Source organism: Equus quagga, chromosome 7 (assembly GCF_021613505.1).
Source record: "Equus quagga isolate Etosha38 chromosome 7, UCLA_HA_Equagga_1.0, whole genome shotgun sequence".
Lineage (NCBI taxonomy): Eukaryota > Metazoa > Chordata > Mammalia > Perissodactyla > Equidae > Equus > Equus quagga.
In genome coordinates, this window is record NC_060273.1 from 108,832,859 (window position 1) to 108,849,010 (window position 16,152).

The 16,152-nt window shown below is 36.7% G+C and overlaps 1 protein-coding gene across 11 annotated transcripts in view; it reads right to left on the reverse strand.

Moving 5' to 3' along the window:
• Nucleotides 1-13,068: 13,068 nt before the first annotated feature.
• PPIP5K2 (diphosphoinositol pentakisphosphate kinase 2) overlaps nt 13,069-16,152 on the reverse strand; it is a 63,995-nt gene continuing 60,911 nt past the window's right edge. For all 11 annotated transcript variants that reach the window (XM_046666023.1, XM_046666029.1, XM_046666028.1 and 8 more), the window contains one exon: nt 13,069-14,800. In XM_046666023.1, coding sequence (XP_046521979.1) covers nt 14,688-14,800 — 113 coding nt within the window. In that variant the 3' untranslated portion in view covers nt 13,069-14,687. The remainder of the gene's footprint in view (nt 14,801-16,152) is intronic.

The following is a 16,152-nucleotide window of genomic DNA, read 5'->3' on the forward strand; positions in this document are numbered from 1 at the left end:
AGGAAGTCTGAAAACAACTTGCAAACCATCAAATTATAGCAAACTTGGATTCAATCCTATAGCTTTGAATCCTACTACTCTCATCCCCGAAGATCAGGAATTTCACCTTGCTGGTGAAATTCAACTGGTATAGTGGAAAGAGACATTAGCCTATTGTAAACTGCCACCTTTGAATTGCTCTCACAGTGAAATTTTTACTAAAAGTGAACTTGTATCATTCGAATAAATAAATCCTAACACTCGCTAAGGCTGAAATGTCTTAAATGGCCTTTCATCTTTTCCCTTACATTAGCCTAGGGGTATCTCTTCAGCTGTTCTATGGTATTGAGGAAATAATAGTATCTTATTCGTGTGTGCTTTACAATTTACCGAGCGCTCTCCCATGTATCATCTTATTGTTGCTTATCATAAAAAGCCTGGTAAACCAGAAAAAGTAGCTGTTATTGTCATTTTACCTATAAGGCAACTGAGGTTAAAGGAGGGTGACCAATTTGCCCAGCGTCACATACCAGTAAAAGATAGGGCTAAGGCAGACAGGCCTCCAAGATTTTCATCCAGTTCCCTTCCCATAACCACAATACAGTCAAAGAGTTTAGATGTAGGCTGGATAAATAAAAGGCAAAACCGAGCTCTATTTCTTGAATGAAGAACTCCTCTCACCCAGTCAAGCTACCAGAATTTCTGTGCACTAACTAAAATACTTCTTCTAATTTGGAAAATACATTGTCAATAATTGCCTCATGAATTACGAAAACCAAATGATATTCCCTGAGAACTACAGCCACTCAGCAAGGTTAGAAAGTTAACTAATAAACAGTGAGAGAGCTCGTCGTTGAGAGATGGTTCTGGGAGACGAACGTGCACAGGAGTTGGGGCACCCGAATTCTTTTTCTAGCTTTGTCACTGACTTACTCTGTTTTCTCTGGCAAATTGTCTGGATGTCATTTTCCTTATCTGTCAAGTAAGAATAATAATACATGCCCTGCTAACCTCCCAGTGCCCTCTGAAAAACTTGGTAAAGTAACTTATAATGAAGTTGAAAACAGTATGCCTCTATCCAAATGAAAGGCCTGTAGTTGAGGTCCTTGACCAGAACTTCAGCTTTTTAAACCATGTGAATAATAAATAGGCTTAGCCTTTTTTAATTGTGTATTTTATTTCTGGTAAAATGTGTAACATTCATAAAAACATAATTAAATAATTCTATGTTGTAATGGCTGCTCCCAGCAACTCTGATTTCGCTTGTACTTTTCTTTTTAATAAAGATGGCTTTGAAGGTGAGATGTATCCTCAAGAGAATTTTTAATGGCTCATCTGCAGTTTGAGGAGAGTGAAGCAAGAATCAAAAATTGGGCAGATTTTGATCCAAACAGATTTTGCAGTAAGCTAGTCCCTTCAAACTGAAAACAGAAACAGGAAAGCTAGAGATCTATTCTGTATAGTTTTGGCAGTCAACTTTTTAGTACTGCAAGTAGGACAATGAGGTAAGGAAACCATTTTCCCATTCATACTAGTGTAATGTCTTTCTCTATAAGATTCCAGACAGGTGTAATAACTTCGTACACGGATTACAAAAGGCTGTTAGTGAGAGAACTCATTTTTACTATAATACCACTTGCTAAGCTCTAATTAGGTGCAAAAAGCACTGTTCAACTTTCAGATCTCTATCTGAGAAAGGCTTGAGGGTGTGTGATAAAATTTAGAAGTGATTTGATACATAGAAATTTTCAAAACTAGAGACTTTTTAAGGGTGGAAAATGGTAAATAATGGAATTAAATTTGTTAAGGAGTTTATGGAGCAGGATATTAACACCAAATGGTCTACTTCACTTTTTACTTTTTAAGCCATATTTATAGCTACTTTAAATTTTATTTATTTACTTTTACTTTATTTACTTTGCAAAAAATTTTGATATTTGGAATGAATATCATGCCTTCATCTGAATTTGGGTACTGAGACTCAGGTAGATTTAAAAAACTTGCTTATCACACAGATAGCAATGAACAGAATTAGGAGTCGAGATCTTTCTCCTACCCCACGTTGTATCCCTTTATAACTTTTGACCCCATAACTCCACTTCTTGTAATTTACTGCAAGGAAATAATTTATCAGAAGAAAACAAGCTGATTGGAAAGAAGAAGATGGAATTTAAGCACACTACAGTAAGGGATATTTAAACAAATTTTGGTAGATCACTGAATAGACTATTACACATATTGTAAAAATGATGAGATTTCCCATTAATGAAAGCTGAACTCATGCAATTTATCTACACCTCCTTCCCAAACCACTCTAAAAGGACAAGAAAAGAATAAAAAATAATAAACCACAGAGTCTGAATGAAAAGAACATCAGATGAGAGATGTCAACAGATTTTTGGAAAGAAGAAAGCACACAACATTGTGTTATTGGACTTGAAAAGCAGAGGCAACTGCAACTGCAGTCACTACAGATGGGGACACCAAAGAACAGCAAACCAGGCACTCCAAGAAACGCCAGAGGGCTTGGGCATGTAGTACTGGGGTGGCAGGATGGGAGGGTTTTGGGGGAAATGCTGTGTAGCAGATGCCAGTGCTTTTCTATTCAACATCTATTTCTCACCCAGCCCCTTACATGCTCACCCTTCCTCCTTCCTGGGGTGATGCTGAGTCCTTTCTGCATGTGACCACGAGGCCATGTGATTCAGAGGAAGACAGGGGCATAGCTTCTGGGAAACACGGAGCATGCGCAGGAAAGCAGAGGAAGCAAGTTTAGGGAGAAGTCAGCCCAGATTGGAGCAGAAGAGCAGGAGATTCTGTTAATGTGAGTTCTGCCTGGCAGCACAAAAAAGATTATTTGGAGAGCACTTTGGTTTTTAGAATGTTCAGTTTAGTAAAGTTACAAATTAAAAATTCCTAGGCGCTTAAGTTGACTTGAAGATAACATTATTCTCTTTGTAACTTTAGCAAATTTTAATCACTTTCGAGGAATCCTTTTATTAGCATTCAGTCTCACGAGCTTGGTTCATGATACTTGTTTAAGCATTTTAAACGCTTTAAATGTCTACAAATATTCCAAAGTGCTCATATAATTCTTATAAATCTAATAAATTAAGTGTGATTTCAACTTAAAATTATACATCTTCAAATTGGAATCATAAGTTTCAGCTGTTAAATCCAGTTGACCAAGTTTTCTTTTTTATAATCACATTGGATTAAAAAAATGCAGAGATTCCTTAACACAAAAAAATATTGTTAAAGTTTGATTCCCTTAAATATTCCTCTACTTAATGCTAAATCTTCTCCAGGTTAAAAGACAATTCTTTCCTACTAAGAAAAAAATTGTTACCCACCACCGAAATATTGGCGTTACCATTCCATGTCATTTTTGTGGCCACCTTTTCAGCTTGTTCAAAGTTTATGTTCAGAGAAGACCTTGTCCTGGGCAAGAACTGGATTCTGGCCTTCTACATTGATAGGACTTACTGAGCACTGTTTATAGTCGCTATATTAAGCACTCTGTGACATAATGAAGGTTTTAAGTAGTTTGCATCTCTTCGATTGGAAATTACATTATGTAATTTTTCTGTCTACTCATAGAAGTCTTTGAGCCTACCACCTCCATCTAGCTGGCTACACGACTTGATTGGATTTAGCATTTCTTTGGTCCTTCTTAAAGTATAAATATCTTCCTGCCTAACTTTAAAAACTGAACTTTATGAATGCTTCATTCATTTCAAATTTTTCCTAACTGACAGGACCACACAACTCTTAGGAAGAGTAAGATGACATCGGATTGATTTCTGAGTATCTGCCATTGTTTTTTTCTAGTTTTGTGGGCCCACCCTCTAAAGTCATTTACTGACAAGAAACAGAAAGGAGATATTCAGGAGGAAAAAAATGGAACCAGAGGTTATCTGTTATGTTGAAAATAATATTGAACTCTGCTTTCATATCTACTGGAGAATTTGAAGAACTTGCAATACATATATTGAATGAAAACCAACAAAACAATTAAGTCCAAGAAGAAACAAATATTGCATAAGGAAGGAAACAAACATAGGCTACTACTTGGCTCAGCAATAACCAATATTTACATCGCCACTAATACTGTAAGCACTGATTAATGATTTAACAATATTATAATATTAGAGGGCAGGAAAAAAGTAGAATTTAGAAAGTTAAACTCTTACTTGCCATAACAAGAAATCAATTGATAAATCAGAACAAAGATGTATAAGATTATTATATAAAAATGTGGAGGCAAATATCTAAAGAGAAAGCTAGAAAACTGGTAAGGAGTTGCCTTTAGAAAATGAGACTTGGGGCAGGGGTGCATAGAGGTCAAAGAAAAAAAGAGGCCGGAAACTGAAGCTCTTTTGTTACATTTTTAGTAACATTTGACCTAATGTGTATATATTACTTTAAGAAAAATTTTAAATAAAATGCCAGAATTTTAAAGTGACAATTATGAACATTATAAATACTATGTAACATGGGAAAATGTCATCTAATATGGAGTGAAGAACCTACGAAAAGCAAAATTGTATGTTTATGGCACAATGATTACAACTACATAAAAAAGCCTAAGAATGATAACTGGAAGAGACCATGGAAAATGAAAAGTTTTATTAGGGTAATGAGATAATAAATGACTGAAAACATTTTTTTAACTTCATATTATATTATTAGCTTGACATCACCACTTTATTTTGAAAAGCTTTTACAGCTTACAGAATAATATTTTCGAATACACACTTTATTGGGGATTCATTTAGGATGAAAACCATCCCCGTCTCCAGTAGTTTATACTCCATTGTTATGAAATTCTTTAAGCCTCCCAGCCAGCGCCAGCCCAGGCACAGTTATGAAGTCACCATTTTTTGCCTTGCCTACCTTCCCCTTTAAGTGCCTCTTCCTGCCCCAACCTTATTCTGTTCCTTATATGCCACAATAACACACCACCATCTAGTTCCTCAGAGAAGAAGTCTCCTAGGATGCCAACTGTCTCCTGTGGTTTTCTCATGGGACTTACATGTTGCCGTTTTTTTTCAACTACAAGATTCTCTTCGGTGTGATTTTCTATTGTGGGAGTGCCCTAGATTGTGAACGTGTCCCCGTCACAAGTTTTTGCATTAGCTTCTTTTTACGGACCTATAGGGCTTATCAAGATGACGAGCAGGCAGGAGACTTTACAGTCCTGATTCACAGACTGGGCAGAGCCCTTCCTGCTCTCCCCTTTATGAATGGAGCCCGGTTCCAGCAACTTGCTATGCGTATAGTCTGCAACCTCAACCCTTATTCTACCTCAAGAGTACCCTTAACCATAGCTCACGTTGACCAAACAAATAATCCCTGAAAAATCAGGGATTGAGATCCCCTTTGAATCCTTTGAATGGAAAGACTTCAAGCTTGATTTAGCTGTTGATTTCTTTTGTATCTCTGATACCTTCTGGTTTTAATTTCTTGCTTTTAAGCTGTTATATGCACTTCCAAAATAAATATTTTATCCAGAATTTTTAAGTGTTTGGAATGGAAGAGTTAATTACTCAGTCATTTTGCCATGGACTCTATGATTGCTTTAGAGCGCTTGGTGTCCACCAGCCAGTGAATTCCCTGAAGAGGGGAAATAGGACGTTTCATACTTGTATCACCAGGGCTTAGCACAGTAGCTGGTTTATCGAGGCACTCAGCACACAGTTGGTGAAGGAATGCCTGTTCTCTGATGACTGTGAGAAAAGCATTTGATTAATTATGGGGCTAATGGCCAGATTAATGAGGTAGGCCTTCCCAGGACATTTGCATTTTAAAAGGGGCTATGTATGTGTTTCACCAGGGAGTTCATTGAGCTTTCTTAATGATTTTTTTCCCCATAGGATCTCCAATGTTGACATTTCAGGTGCTAGATCTAGCAAGTAGGGAGATATTTTAAGCAGATAAATTCCTCTCAAATTCCCACAACTTAACTTGGCAAGCAACTTTTCTGCTTATGGAGTAGTAGTCTTCTGGCCCAACTCGGTAATACTGAGGTCATCTGATTCCTATGGAGTTACTCTACTTTCTTACAGATGGTTGTTGTTGTTGTTGTTAAAATGAATTATAACCACGTGTTATGATAAAATGATATGAGGTCTACCCTTTCTCATAGAGTGACACAGATTTAATTGTGGTTGCAGCATTGGTCAGAATATAGAGGGCAGAAGACAAGGAAAAGAACTTTCTTAGAATCACAACATTGTAGACTGTAAGAGAGAGGTCAGAATCCAGGTGATCATTTTACAGATGTTGGTTTAAACGACCAGTCAAAGGTAACAATGCATATGTAGTAGGAATATGGCACATAGTCTATACACTCAAAGATTTCCCCTTACACTCATCTGCTTTTACACAGTCTATAGGACTACATAATGCATATGCATACTGGTTATAAATTTTTTTCTTGATGCAAAAACATTTACATAACTATATTTCATTTTGTTTAGACTAATATGAAAAATAGTTTGCATTTACAATATCAACCAATATTCACAACTAAATGCATTCTGGGTAATAAAGGGAAGCCATTACATAAATATTTTAATGTTGATAATTCTCAAAATTACCATTATGAATATTGTAGCATTAACTGTATTAGCAGTAATTTCCTCAAAAGAGCATCTGGGAGCAAGAGGGAGTAGTAATGTTAACTTTTTTCAGTTATGTTATCTACCTAAATTAGTGGTCAAAAAACACCTGTTGACTATGATGAAGAGGGAGGGAGTGATAGTAGAAGGGAGTTGGTGATAGCAGAAGAAATGGTTAAGGTTCTAGAATTCGAGGAAGAAGGGAAGGAAAAGCAAGTTTATACACATTTTGTGATGAAGGGGCCTCATGCCAACCCTGTGGATGCAGACAGTCTGGAGCATCGTTAGTCTCTCAGATAGCCAGTAGCAGAACTGAGATTCAAACCCAGCTCTCCTTTCTTAGTCCCTTATTCTATCCTTTATTGGAATGACTTTGCTCTTTCCTCAAGAAGCTTTGAAAAAGTGTAGAGAAAGCCATTATAACCAGGCAGTTCAATATACGTGTTTTTACATGCACACGTTTCGTTGCCAAAGATGGAATTAAAGCATCTCTTCGGTGCTCTGTCCTCCTGCCCAGCCTGTGGACTGAGCACATGGCGGGATGTCAGTCACGTGATCCCAAGCTGGACATTTACTGTTTCTTACAGAGACTTCTGAAACAACTCCATGCTTTCCATGAGTTCTGACTCTCTCAATTTTCACATTTTTAAAGTGATTGCATTTCCCACAGGGGAAGCAGACTCTGTTCTCTTCCAGTCTGAGTACTATTGTGTGCCTTATTATCTCTTTGCGGCTTTTCCATCTATCCCACTGGGAGGGAGGTATGGCATATGGAAGTTTCAAAAAGGTTTCTAAATGACCAATGAAGAATCAGTTATTCACAATTGTGGTGAACTTAGGACTCTCAGGTCTCATTTTATTATCGCGAATTTTGAGCCAGGCATTATAGGATAAATTGGCATTTATATGTATGGTGAAATAGACAGTCCTTAATTATTGGGCTTCCAATTTCTTCACATCAGCAATGACGCTTTTTGACAACACAATAGTAGACCTCATGTTCTTTTATTCTCTCCCCCTCTTCTTCTCTTTCTTCTCCTCATTTTTCCATCCATCCATCCATCCATCTACCTTTATCGCTGAGCTTTCTATTCAGCATTGGCTAGCTTGACAAAAATCTAATTTTTAAAAGGAGCAAAACACTTTCAGAAGGCACACTGGTTTTTTTCTTTAAAAAAATCATCCTCCCATGTTGAAGCACCTTACATAGAATGATAAAGAAATAGCTCACTTTCCTCACCGAGATACATCCTTATAAGTGCTTTAAAATGAGTATCTAAACTGTACATCCATTATCCCACCAGGGTCACACAACTGTATCATTCACACCACAACAATATGAGACAGATGAGTGGGAGGGCAGACTTGAGTTTATTTTGTTAAATATTGCGGGTTTTTATTTTTTAACCCTGCTTTAAGAAGGACTCTATTGTCTTATTTTGAAGATTTTTTAAAAGTGAAAGATGCCAGAATAACCTTGATTTTTTTTCTTTTTTCTTTTTTTTTGGTTTGTCAGATTGTTACTGTGCAGGCTGTTCCCGTGGTAACAAGAGTAACCATAAAAGAGTATTGGGAGCTGTCTAGAACATCCTTGACTGCAAAAATGCTGAAATACCATTGAAAACAGAGGCCTGGTTGGCATTTGGACTATACAACTCTATCACAACAAAAGAATACAAATAATGCTTCAAATTTGTCCTTCCTTTTACAGTTTACCAAATTACCATTTCATTTGATCCTGACAACACTGCACTGTAGGCAGGACTGGCATTGTTAATGTCATTTAAAAAATATAACTGTGATGAGAAGACATGGGCTTCTTTTCTTCTTCCTCCTTCCCCTTTCCTTCTTGTCAAAGGAAAGTAACAACAACAACAAAAAGTGATGCCCAGTTTGAAAATGAAGGAGAAATCACTTCTCAATAAAAAAATTATTCCCAAATAGGAAATTAAAATATAAATTGTCATCAACAAAACTAGAAGACACTTGTAACCTCCACCACAACATATGAGGAAGAGCTGAAAAGTGCAGTCAAGGTCAACCAGGAAGATGGCTAGAGAGGATGCTTACAGCTCCTGGTCTCAGATAAAGTCATTAGACCAAAAGACTCCAAAATAAATGGCATAATCTGAGGCGCAAAACCAACTCCTTGTCTGAAACAATGGAAATGGGGTGAGTGTGGCAGCAGGGAATTTTCTAGCTACTGCCTGGTACCACAGAGTAGCAGGAGAAGCAAAGCCAAAGGAGGAAATAGAGACATCTCGCATTTACAAGAAGCAGTCTGCAGACAAGGTGCAGGGGAGGAAAGAGACTCCAAAGGTGAGTGGCCCTGCAGCTGCCAATCTTTGTTCGCTGGAGAGAATAAAAGGCTAAAGCAGCTCTCTTAGACCCACAATCCTGCCACACATAGCTTCACTGTAACCCAGAAAGAATTGTGTTAGCCCACATGCTGCCCTACCCACCATATGAATTTATATCAAATAGGTGAGCCAAGAAGAAACTTACCTCATTTACAGATGAGTAGTAACTGAGAATGAAACTGCACAGTGTTCATACAAAAACACGCCAAGAAAAGGAGGAAATGAACAGGAGAAACAGTAGCAGATAAAACCATTCAACAGAAAAAATGAATCCACCGAGCACATGACATATGTGACCAAATATAGTATCATAACTCAAAGAACTTAAGGAAACAAAAAGTTCATACAAAGATATAAAGTCATCAGAAACACCACAGCAAAACAAGCAAAGGAAGTGGAAAGCTTTCTTCATCTTGACTAACGAGGGGTTCAAAATGTAGCATTTAAATTGACTAGCACGTAACAAAGACACAAACATATTCATAGGTATACAGTTAAACACAAGAAGAACCAAGGAACTAACACAATCAAAACTAAAACTGTGCAGTAGAGAAAAGGGTATAAAGAAGTATACTAATTGGACATTGCTCATAGCTGGGAATCAAAAGCAAATTAAATATATAATTCAAAATCACACTTAAGAAAACGACTAGTCGAAAAAAGGCAACTATAGCAAACACAGATAATATAATGCAAGTGCAGCGTACATTGTTCATTAGTTATGTGTTACCCATCCCTCTGCCCCTGCATGCCCCCCTCCCTTTCCTATCAGAACCCTGATGTTGGTCATATGTCCATCCTTTCGTCACACAATCACACGCCTTAGGTCAGTGGTTAACTGAGGGTGACTCTGCCCCCTAGTGGACATTTGGTAACGTGTGGACACACTGTTGACTCAATTTGGGGGTATGCTACTGGCATTTAGGGTAAAGGCCAGGATGAGGACACTGGTTCCAGGTCAATGTCCTGGATGTGAGCTTTCAGGCCCTACCATAGGCAATTACCAAGGCTTTGCCTGGCAGCTTCATGGGGGAACGCCCTCCCCACACACAGTCTTCCAAGGCAGTTGCGGTCAACGACTCAGGCCCCCAGGGGCCAGCATGCTGCCATGCATATCTGCATTCCTAGCCGAGGCACTTTTATTCAGAGGCCTCCTTATCAGGGGACCTTGGCTGCAACATTTTTCAGACATCTACTTATGGGCTACGGGAAGAGTGAGGGCTTGACCAAAAAGCTCTCCAGTTTTTTTCCACTCCTAGCCCTTACTCATCTCTCTGCCCCCAGTCCCCTGGGTTCATAAAACGCAGGAAACTTTTGTTCAGTGCTCCTTACCATCCTTTAGATTTTAGTTTCATAAATACTTTCGTATAATTTAATGTTCTTAAATAGAAAATGTATTCGTGAGACAATTTCCCACACCTGCACTGCATGTCATTTGATTGACCCTTGCTCAGTGCCCTTCCATGGTGGGGGAAAGGGAACAGTGAAGAGCCAGAATAACTTTCCTCTTTGGCCTCTTGCTTATGTTATTACAGTAAGTAAATAAAGACTTGTTATTTTCATTTTGGCTCATTGTCTTGATTGACACCAATCCTTGCAACTTGGCATAGGGATACTGCCAAACATCCTACAACGCGCTGACAGCCTTCCACAATGAAGAATTATCTGGTAAAAAATATCAACAGTGCTGAAGCTTTTGGGATAACCTGACCCCATCACCATCTCCAGGGCCACTGAGTTCATGAAATTCTCTTGGAGAATGTTATTCATCTAGGTGTAGACATATGACCAAATAAGTTAGCCCAGTCACACTGAAGTGAAAGACTCACTATTCCATGGTTGAGAGAGAATTTTCCTCAATTTTTGTTGTGTTGGACATAAACAAGGAAACAGGTAGCCCTGTCACTGGCAGCCATCTTGCGAACATGAGGGAAACAACTTTGGGATAGCTTATACTATGCTAGAGGGGAGAGGGAGAGAACCTGGGTCCTTGATGTCATAATGGCTGATAGAACTGTGGAGCCCACTCCTCCTTCAGACCTTCAGAAATGTGTAATAATAAATTTCCTTATGATTTTAAGCCAGTTTCAATTGGAGCTTTTCTTATTTGCAATGAAAAGTATTGTTACAAAAAGATAAAAAAACTAAAAATAAAAACAGAAAGCATAACCTAAAAGCAAAGATACAGTATATATATAAATAGACTAATGTATTAAATAAGAGGAATTCTAAAATTGAAGCACAAACCAAAACCCAGTATATACTATACTAAAATAAAATACCTAAACAAAGTGACGCAAACATAAAAAATTTAAAAATGGATACAGGTATAATATGCAGATGAAAGCCAAAATAAAACACAGGTCATAATCTTAGTATTTGACATTTTAAACTATAGGGCAAAAGCATCCAATGAGATCAAAAAAAAGATATTGTTGTAATGATAAAGATAAAACTCACAATGGAAATCTAACAGTCGTGAATTTATATGCAACAGGAAACAGCCACATACTATATAGAAAAAAGTAAAAACTGATAAAAAAAGGAGAAACTGACAGAAATCCCTAAGTGGGAAGTTTAATTTACCTCTCTCTCAAGTCATGACTAAGCATGTGGACCAAAGGAAAAGCAGGTTACAGAAAATCTAAATACATTTAACTAATTAATTAAGATATAATTTATATATAGTATAATAGATTTTAGATAGCCCTTCATTCTCTGAAAAAGAGACTAGAACGTCCACAAAAATTGACCCATATAAAGAAAACTTTACATGGCAATAATTTGGTACCCATGATTCTCTACAAAGGGAGAGCTGTTTCTACTTGGACTCCTTATCACAAGAGATTCCAGAAGTAGTGTAAAAATTGTCCCCGTGGGCAAGAACAGCAGCTGTTTGTGAAAGCTCCATGTACAGGGGAAGAATTAGAGAAGCTAGAGAGGGAACGGCTGGGCCACCACAGAAGTGATCCTAACTTTAGAACAATAAATACAGGTAGTCTACATTATAAAGATCAAGTGATGTAAAATTAATGAACTCTATATGTAAGGCAAACTTTGATAAGCACACAAGACTGAGAACTTTATACAAACAAGGTACAGGACAAAAATGTAAAGCCTTAGTTCAAACTGGCCTGAAGCTAGATACTAGTAGGCATGTAGATCAGAGTCAGCAGAACCTGGAGGGAATCTGGGCGGCCCTGACCAAAACAGACTTTTCTCTTGTCTATAGTTTTAATTAGATATTTCTTGAAGAACTAAACATTTAACTTTTCTCCCATAATTGCCATCTAAAACCCGTTGGCTCCATGTATGTTAAGCACACTGCTGCATGTTCTCTGTCCTGTTACTGTCTTCCTTCTGCCTCCATTTCCTGCTTAAAGGAAACATGAGACTTTTCTCCTGAACTCGATTGGTAGAACATCCCAAAAACATTTGCTAGCAGTTGAGAACGGACTATGAGAGCTTGTCAGAACCAGAGCAGCAGAATCTGCTGGCACTAGACTTCAAGGGCAAAGTTAGCTCTGAGTTCAGATGCAGGGTGTTTAAGGGTGAAAAGATTGAACAATGCACTATGAAGACTAACATCCTGGGATGACTGGGCCATTCCTCAAGCTGGGCTTTCTCAGCTCTTTGCTGGTTGGAGGATTAGGTGGCAAGAAGGAATCTTCTAGTATTTAAAAAAACAAACAAACAAAAAAACATACTTTCCCAGGATAAAGTGAGAAACAGATACTTCAGTCAAACTTCCACTAAACAGTGGTAACTATAATTTCTTGCTCTGATATGAAAGACTTTTTTTTCGTTCTGGAAAATGATTCTAAGATTCTTGCAAATAAGACTGTCCAGTTTAGTGACTATAGTGAGATCATAGTTCTTGAATAACAATGGAAAAAGTGAGTTGTACTGACCTTTCTAGTTAATTTCCGTGGAAAGCAATATATTGCAATATGTATGGCCAATAACAATAAATTGTATTTAACAATCTAAGACAAGCATTGTTTAATACTGAAACAGTTTTCCTCATTATTTCTACTTTGAAAGCTAAAAGGAAGTAGATCAAGAAGAGAAATAAAAAATTATTTGCCATTTAAGTCACTCTCTGATTCAGGAAATAAAATATTTTAATTCAGTTCCACTTAAAAAATAAAAATAGTTTCCTTACTCCCACAATGAGCACATTAACCACATTTCCACATACAGAAAGCTTAGATACAGCCAACTGTTTACAAGACATGTCTCCATATAATACATTTACATTCATGTGAAGTATACGAACATACAGTTGTATGTATTTATGACTTTTGCATCTGGTACCTTCTAAAACTAACACGTAATATACTTATTTTCTAAAAGTCAGTACATATATGATGATTTAAGGTTAGGAGAGTCTCTTTTGAAGAATTTTAATAGTTATATTCATACAAGAATTCAATAATTTTTCTAAACATAAGCTTCAAACTAAAGCTTTAGGAATCTAAGTTATCTGACCGGCAATGCACAGAATTCTTAGGTTGCGCTGTTTGGTTTACGGTTTATTTCAAGTGGTCTGTAACTATTTGTGCATTAAGGGAAAAAAAGCACCAAGGATAATAAATATTTTTTCACATCATAGGTAAAATCATAACACAATGATCTTAATTTTCCTTCAAAATCTAATCATTTGAAAAGAGCATTTATTTCAAATGCTTCATATTTAAGCTTTCTTAGTGAGATCAACTGATACACCGGAGATAAGAATGGAAATGGTAAAAACAGGTGCTACACATAATATCTACTAACTACAGAATTCAGATATTCTTCTCACGTTGACGATTTCCATTTTTGAACTGAGTTCCTTAGATGTAAAAAGAATTCTGAAAGTAAGCATAACATTTATGAACTTGTCAACCATATCTCTTAAAAGGAAACTCTAAAGATGTCTTTCTTGCCAATATATGAAGCAAAATTTTCCTGATGAACAAAAGCACCTTATGGTAAGGAAATATATAAAGAAAATATTTTCTAAAAATTAATATACAAATTTGTGTGCATAAAAGTATAGTTATCCCAGCTGTATATGTAATAATATTAAATAATGCACAATAAAAAAATTCGAAGCACTGATTGAAAAAATAACTCATATGCTAACACTCCAGTTATTAAATATTGCAGTATATGTAACTGTAACAATTGGGAGAAAAAAACGCTTTCTAATCTAAATGGTCAATGAAATCTCTTTGGAAATATACCTATTACAAGTTCCCAATATGTAATCCTGGCCATCAAATTTCAATCCAAGCTATAGTTTTTCACAGCCAACATGCAATCCCATGAAAATGAAAGTGTGTACAGAGGCTACCTCACAGATTCTTCAGTAAATAGCATCACTGGTGTGACAGTGGTACAGGCCAGCTGAGCTTTATGTTCCTTTTCTTTACCACAGGCACATGGTAAACACCACGTTAAGAATGACAGATCTTCATCACCATAAGTTTTGCCATTTATAAAATGCTAAATAAACATTGTTTTAAACATTTCCAGATCATGACAAAAGTTCTGTACCTACATATATACAAAGTATTCTCTAGATTTAACCTATTTTTTAATGAAGACAGAGATGTATAAAGAGAAACCATAAATTACTTGCTTTGACAGTTTTCAGTGAACGTTTATTACACGTCTTTTTCTACTGAACACATGATTTTTATAAGTATAAGGAGTTCCAGCTTCTGCTAAAAAGATTTCATTTCTTCTTCCCAGTGCTTTTTTTGTGTTCATGCATTTCTGTTTTGCTAGTAATACTCTTTCTCCGAGATGAGGTATTAGGAACAACTGCACTAGAAGGTCCACTGGTAGCTGTACAAAAAAATAAAAACTATTGCTTAGATTTTCACAAGCAATCCAAGTTCAAGTAATACTGCTAAATAACAAAATAAGTCATCTTGTGTTAGAATTGTGATGTAAATGAAACATTGTAAACGTAATATAGCATTTTTAACTTTTTACTTTTTAGAATTTGACACCAATACAGAAAAGTAATGCCAACGGGCTGTGTTCACAAATTTCTCTTTTCACTTTACATTCTTCTTAGGAAACTAATTTTTTTCATCATTTTTAACTACCATCTATTATGCTAATGACTTCAAATTTATACTTCTGGCCCAGGCCTTTTCCCTCACCTCAAGATCTGTATATTGTGTATATCCTACTAGAAATCTCTATATAGATATCTCACAGGAAACACAAACTTAACAGGTTTAAAACTGAACTCATCATTTTCCCTATAAACACCTATTTTCTCCTATCACTCCTATCTCACCATTCTCTAAAAAGCTAAAATGTTAGGCAACTAGAAACGTTCTTGACTTAGGACTCATCCTTCAACATCCAAACCAACATCAAGCCCTAATGAGTTATCAAAAAGTCATTCTAAACCGAGTTACATTCTGGTATGGAAGGGTAACCTACAGTCAGATCAATTGTCCTGCAGGTAACAAGTACAAACTCTGGATAAAATAGGAAAAACAACTACCCAAAGACACTGAAGAGCGAATAAAAGCAGGCATATACCGGACAAGAATCAATACTTGGAAGAAGGAAACAACATGGGATGAGTCCTCCTTGCCCTCCCTACCCCTGCCCTTTTTTAAAGCTTTTGGCCTAAGGACAGGATCCAGTCTGCATCATGTGGAATAGCTAAAACTCCAACATAAAACTCAGTCTTACTAGCATGAAGAACCAGAAGACAAGTACTAGGGCAGTTATAGTTTCTGGAAAGTCAAGAGAGAAATCCCAAAAAGGAGAGCCCTCAGTTCTTTGTATAAACCCTGATCCAAGTTATGGAGTGAGCAGAGTGAGCTCCAAGAAGTCTAGATAAAGCTAAAAGAAGTGAAGTGAAATTTGAGCTGCCAACCACTTCAAGGGACACAGTTTTGCAAACTGAGCTCAGCCAAGGTTAACTCTTTGCTTTAAAAAAACCAAAGCAACCCAATACTCTTTGGAGGAATATAACAGAATCTAGAGTTTCTACAACATATCATTGACAATGTCTAAAGCACAATAAAAAATTACTCAAAATATGAAAAAGTAGGAAAACATCTTTCTTCTTGAGAGTGGGTAAATTGACAGACTAATCCTGAAATCAGCCAGATTAACAGGGACAAGAATTTTAAAGCAACTATTTTAACTATACTCAAGAACAAAGGAAA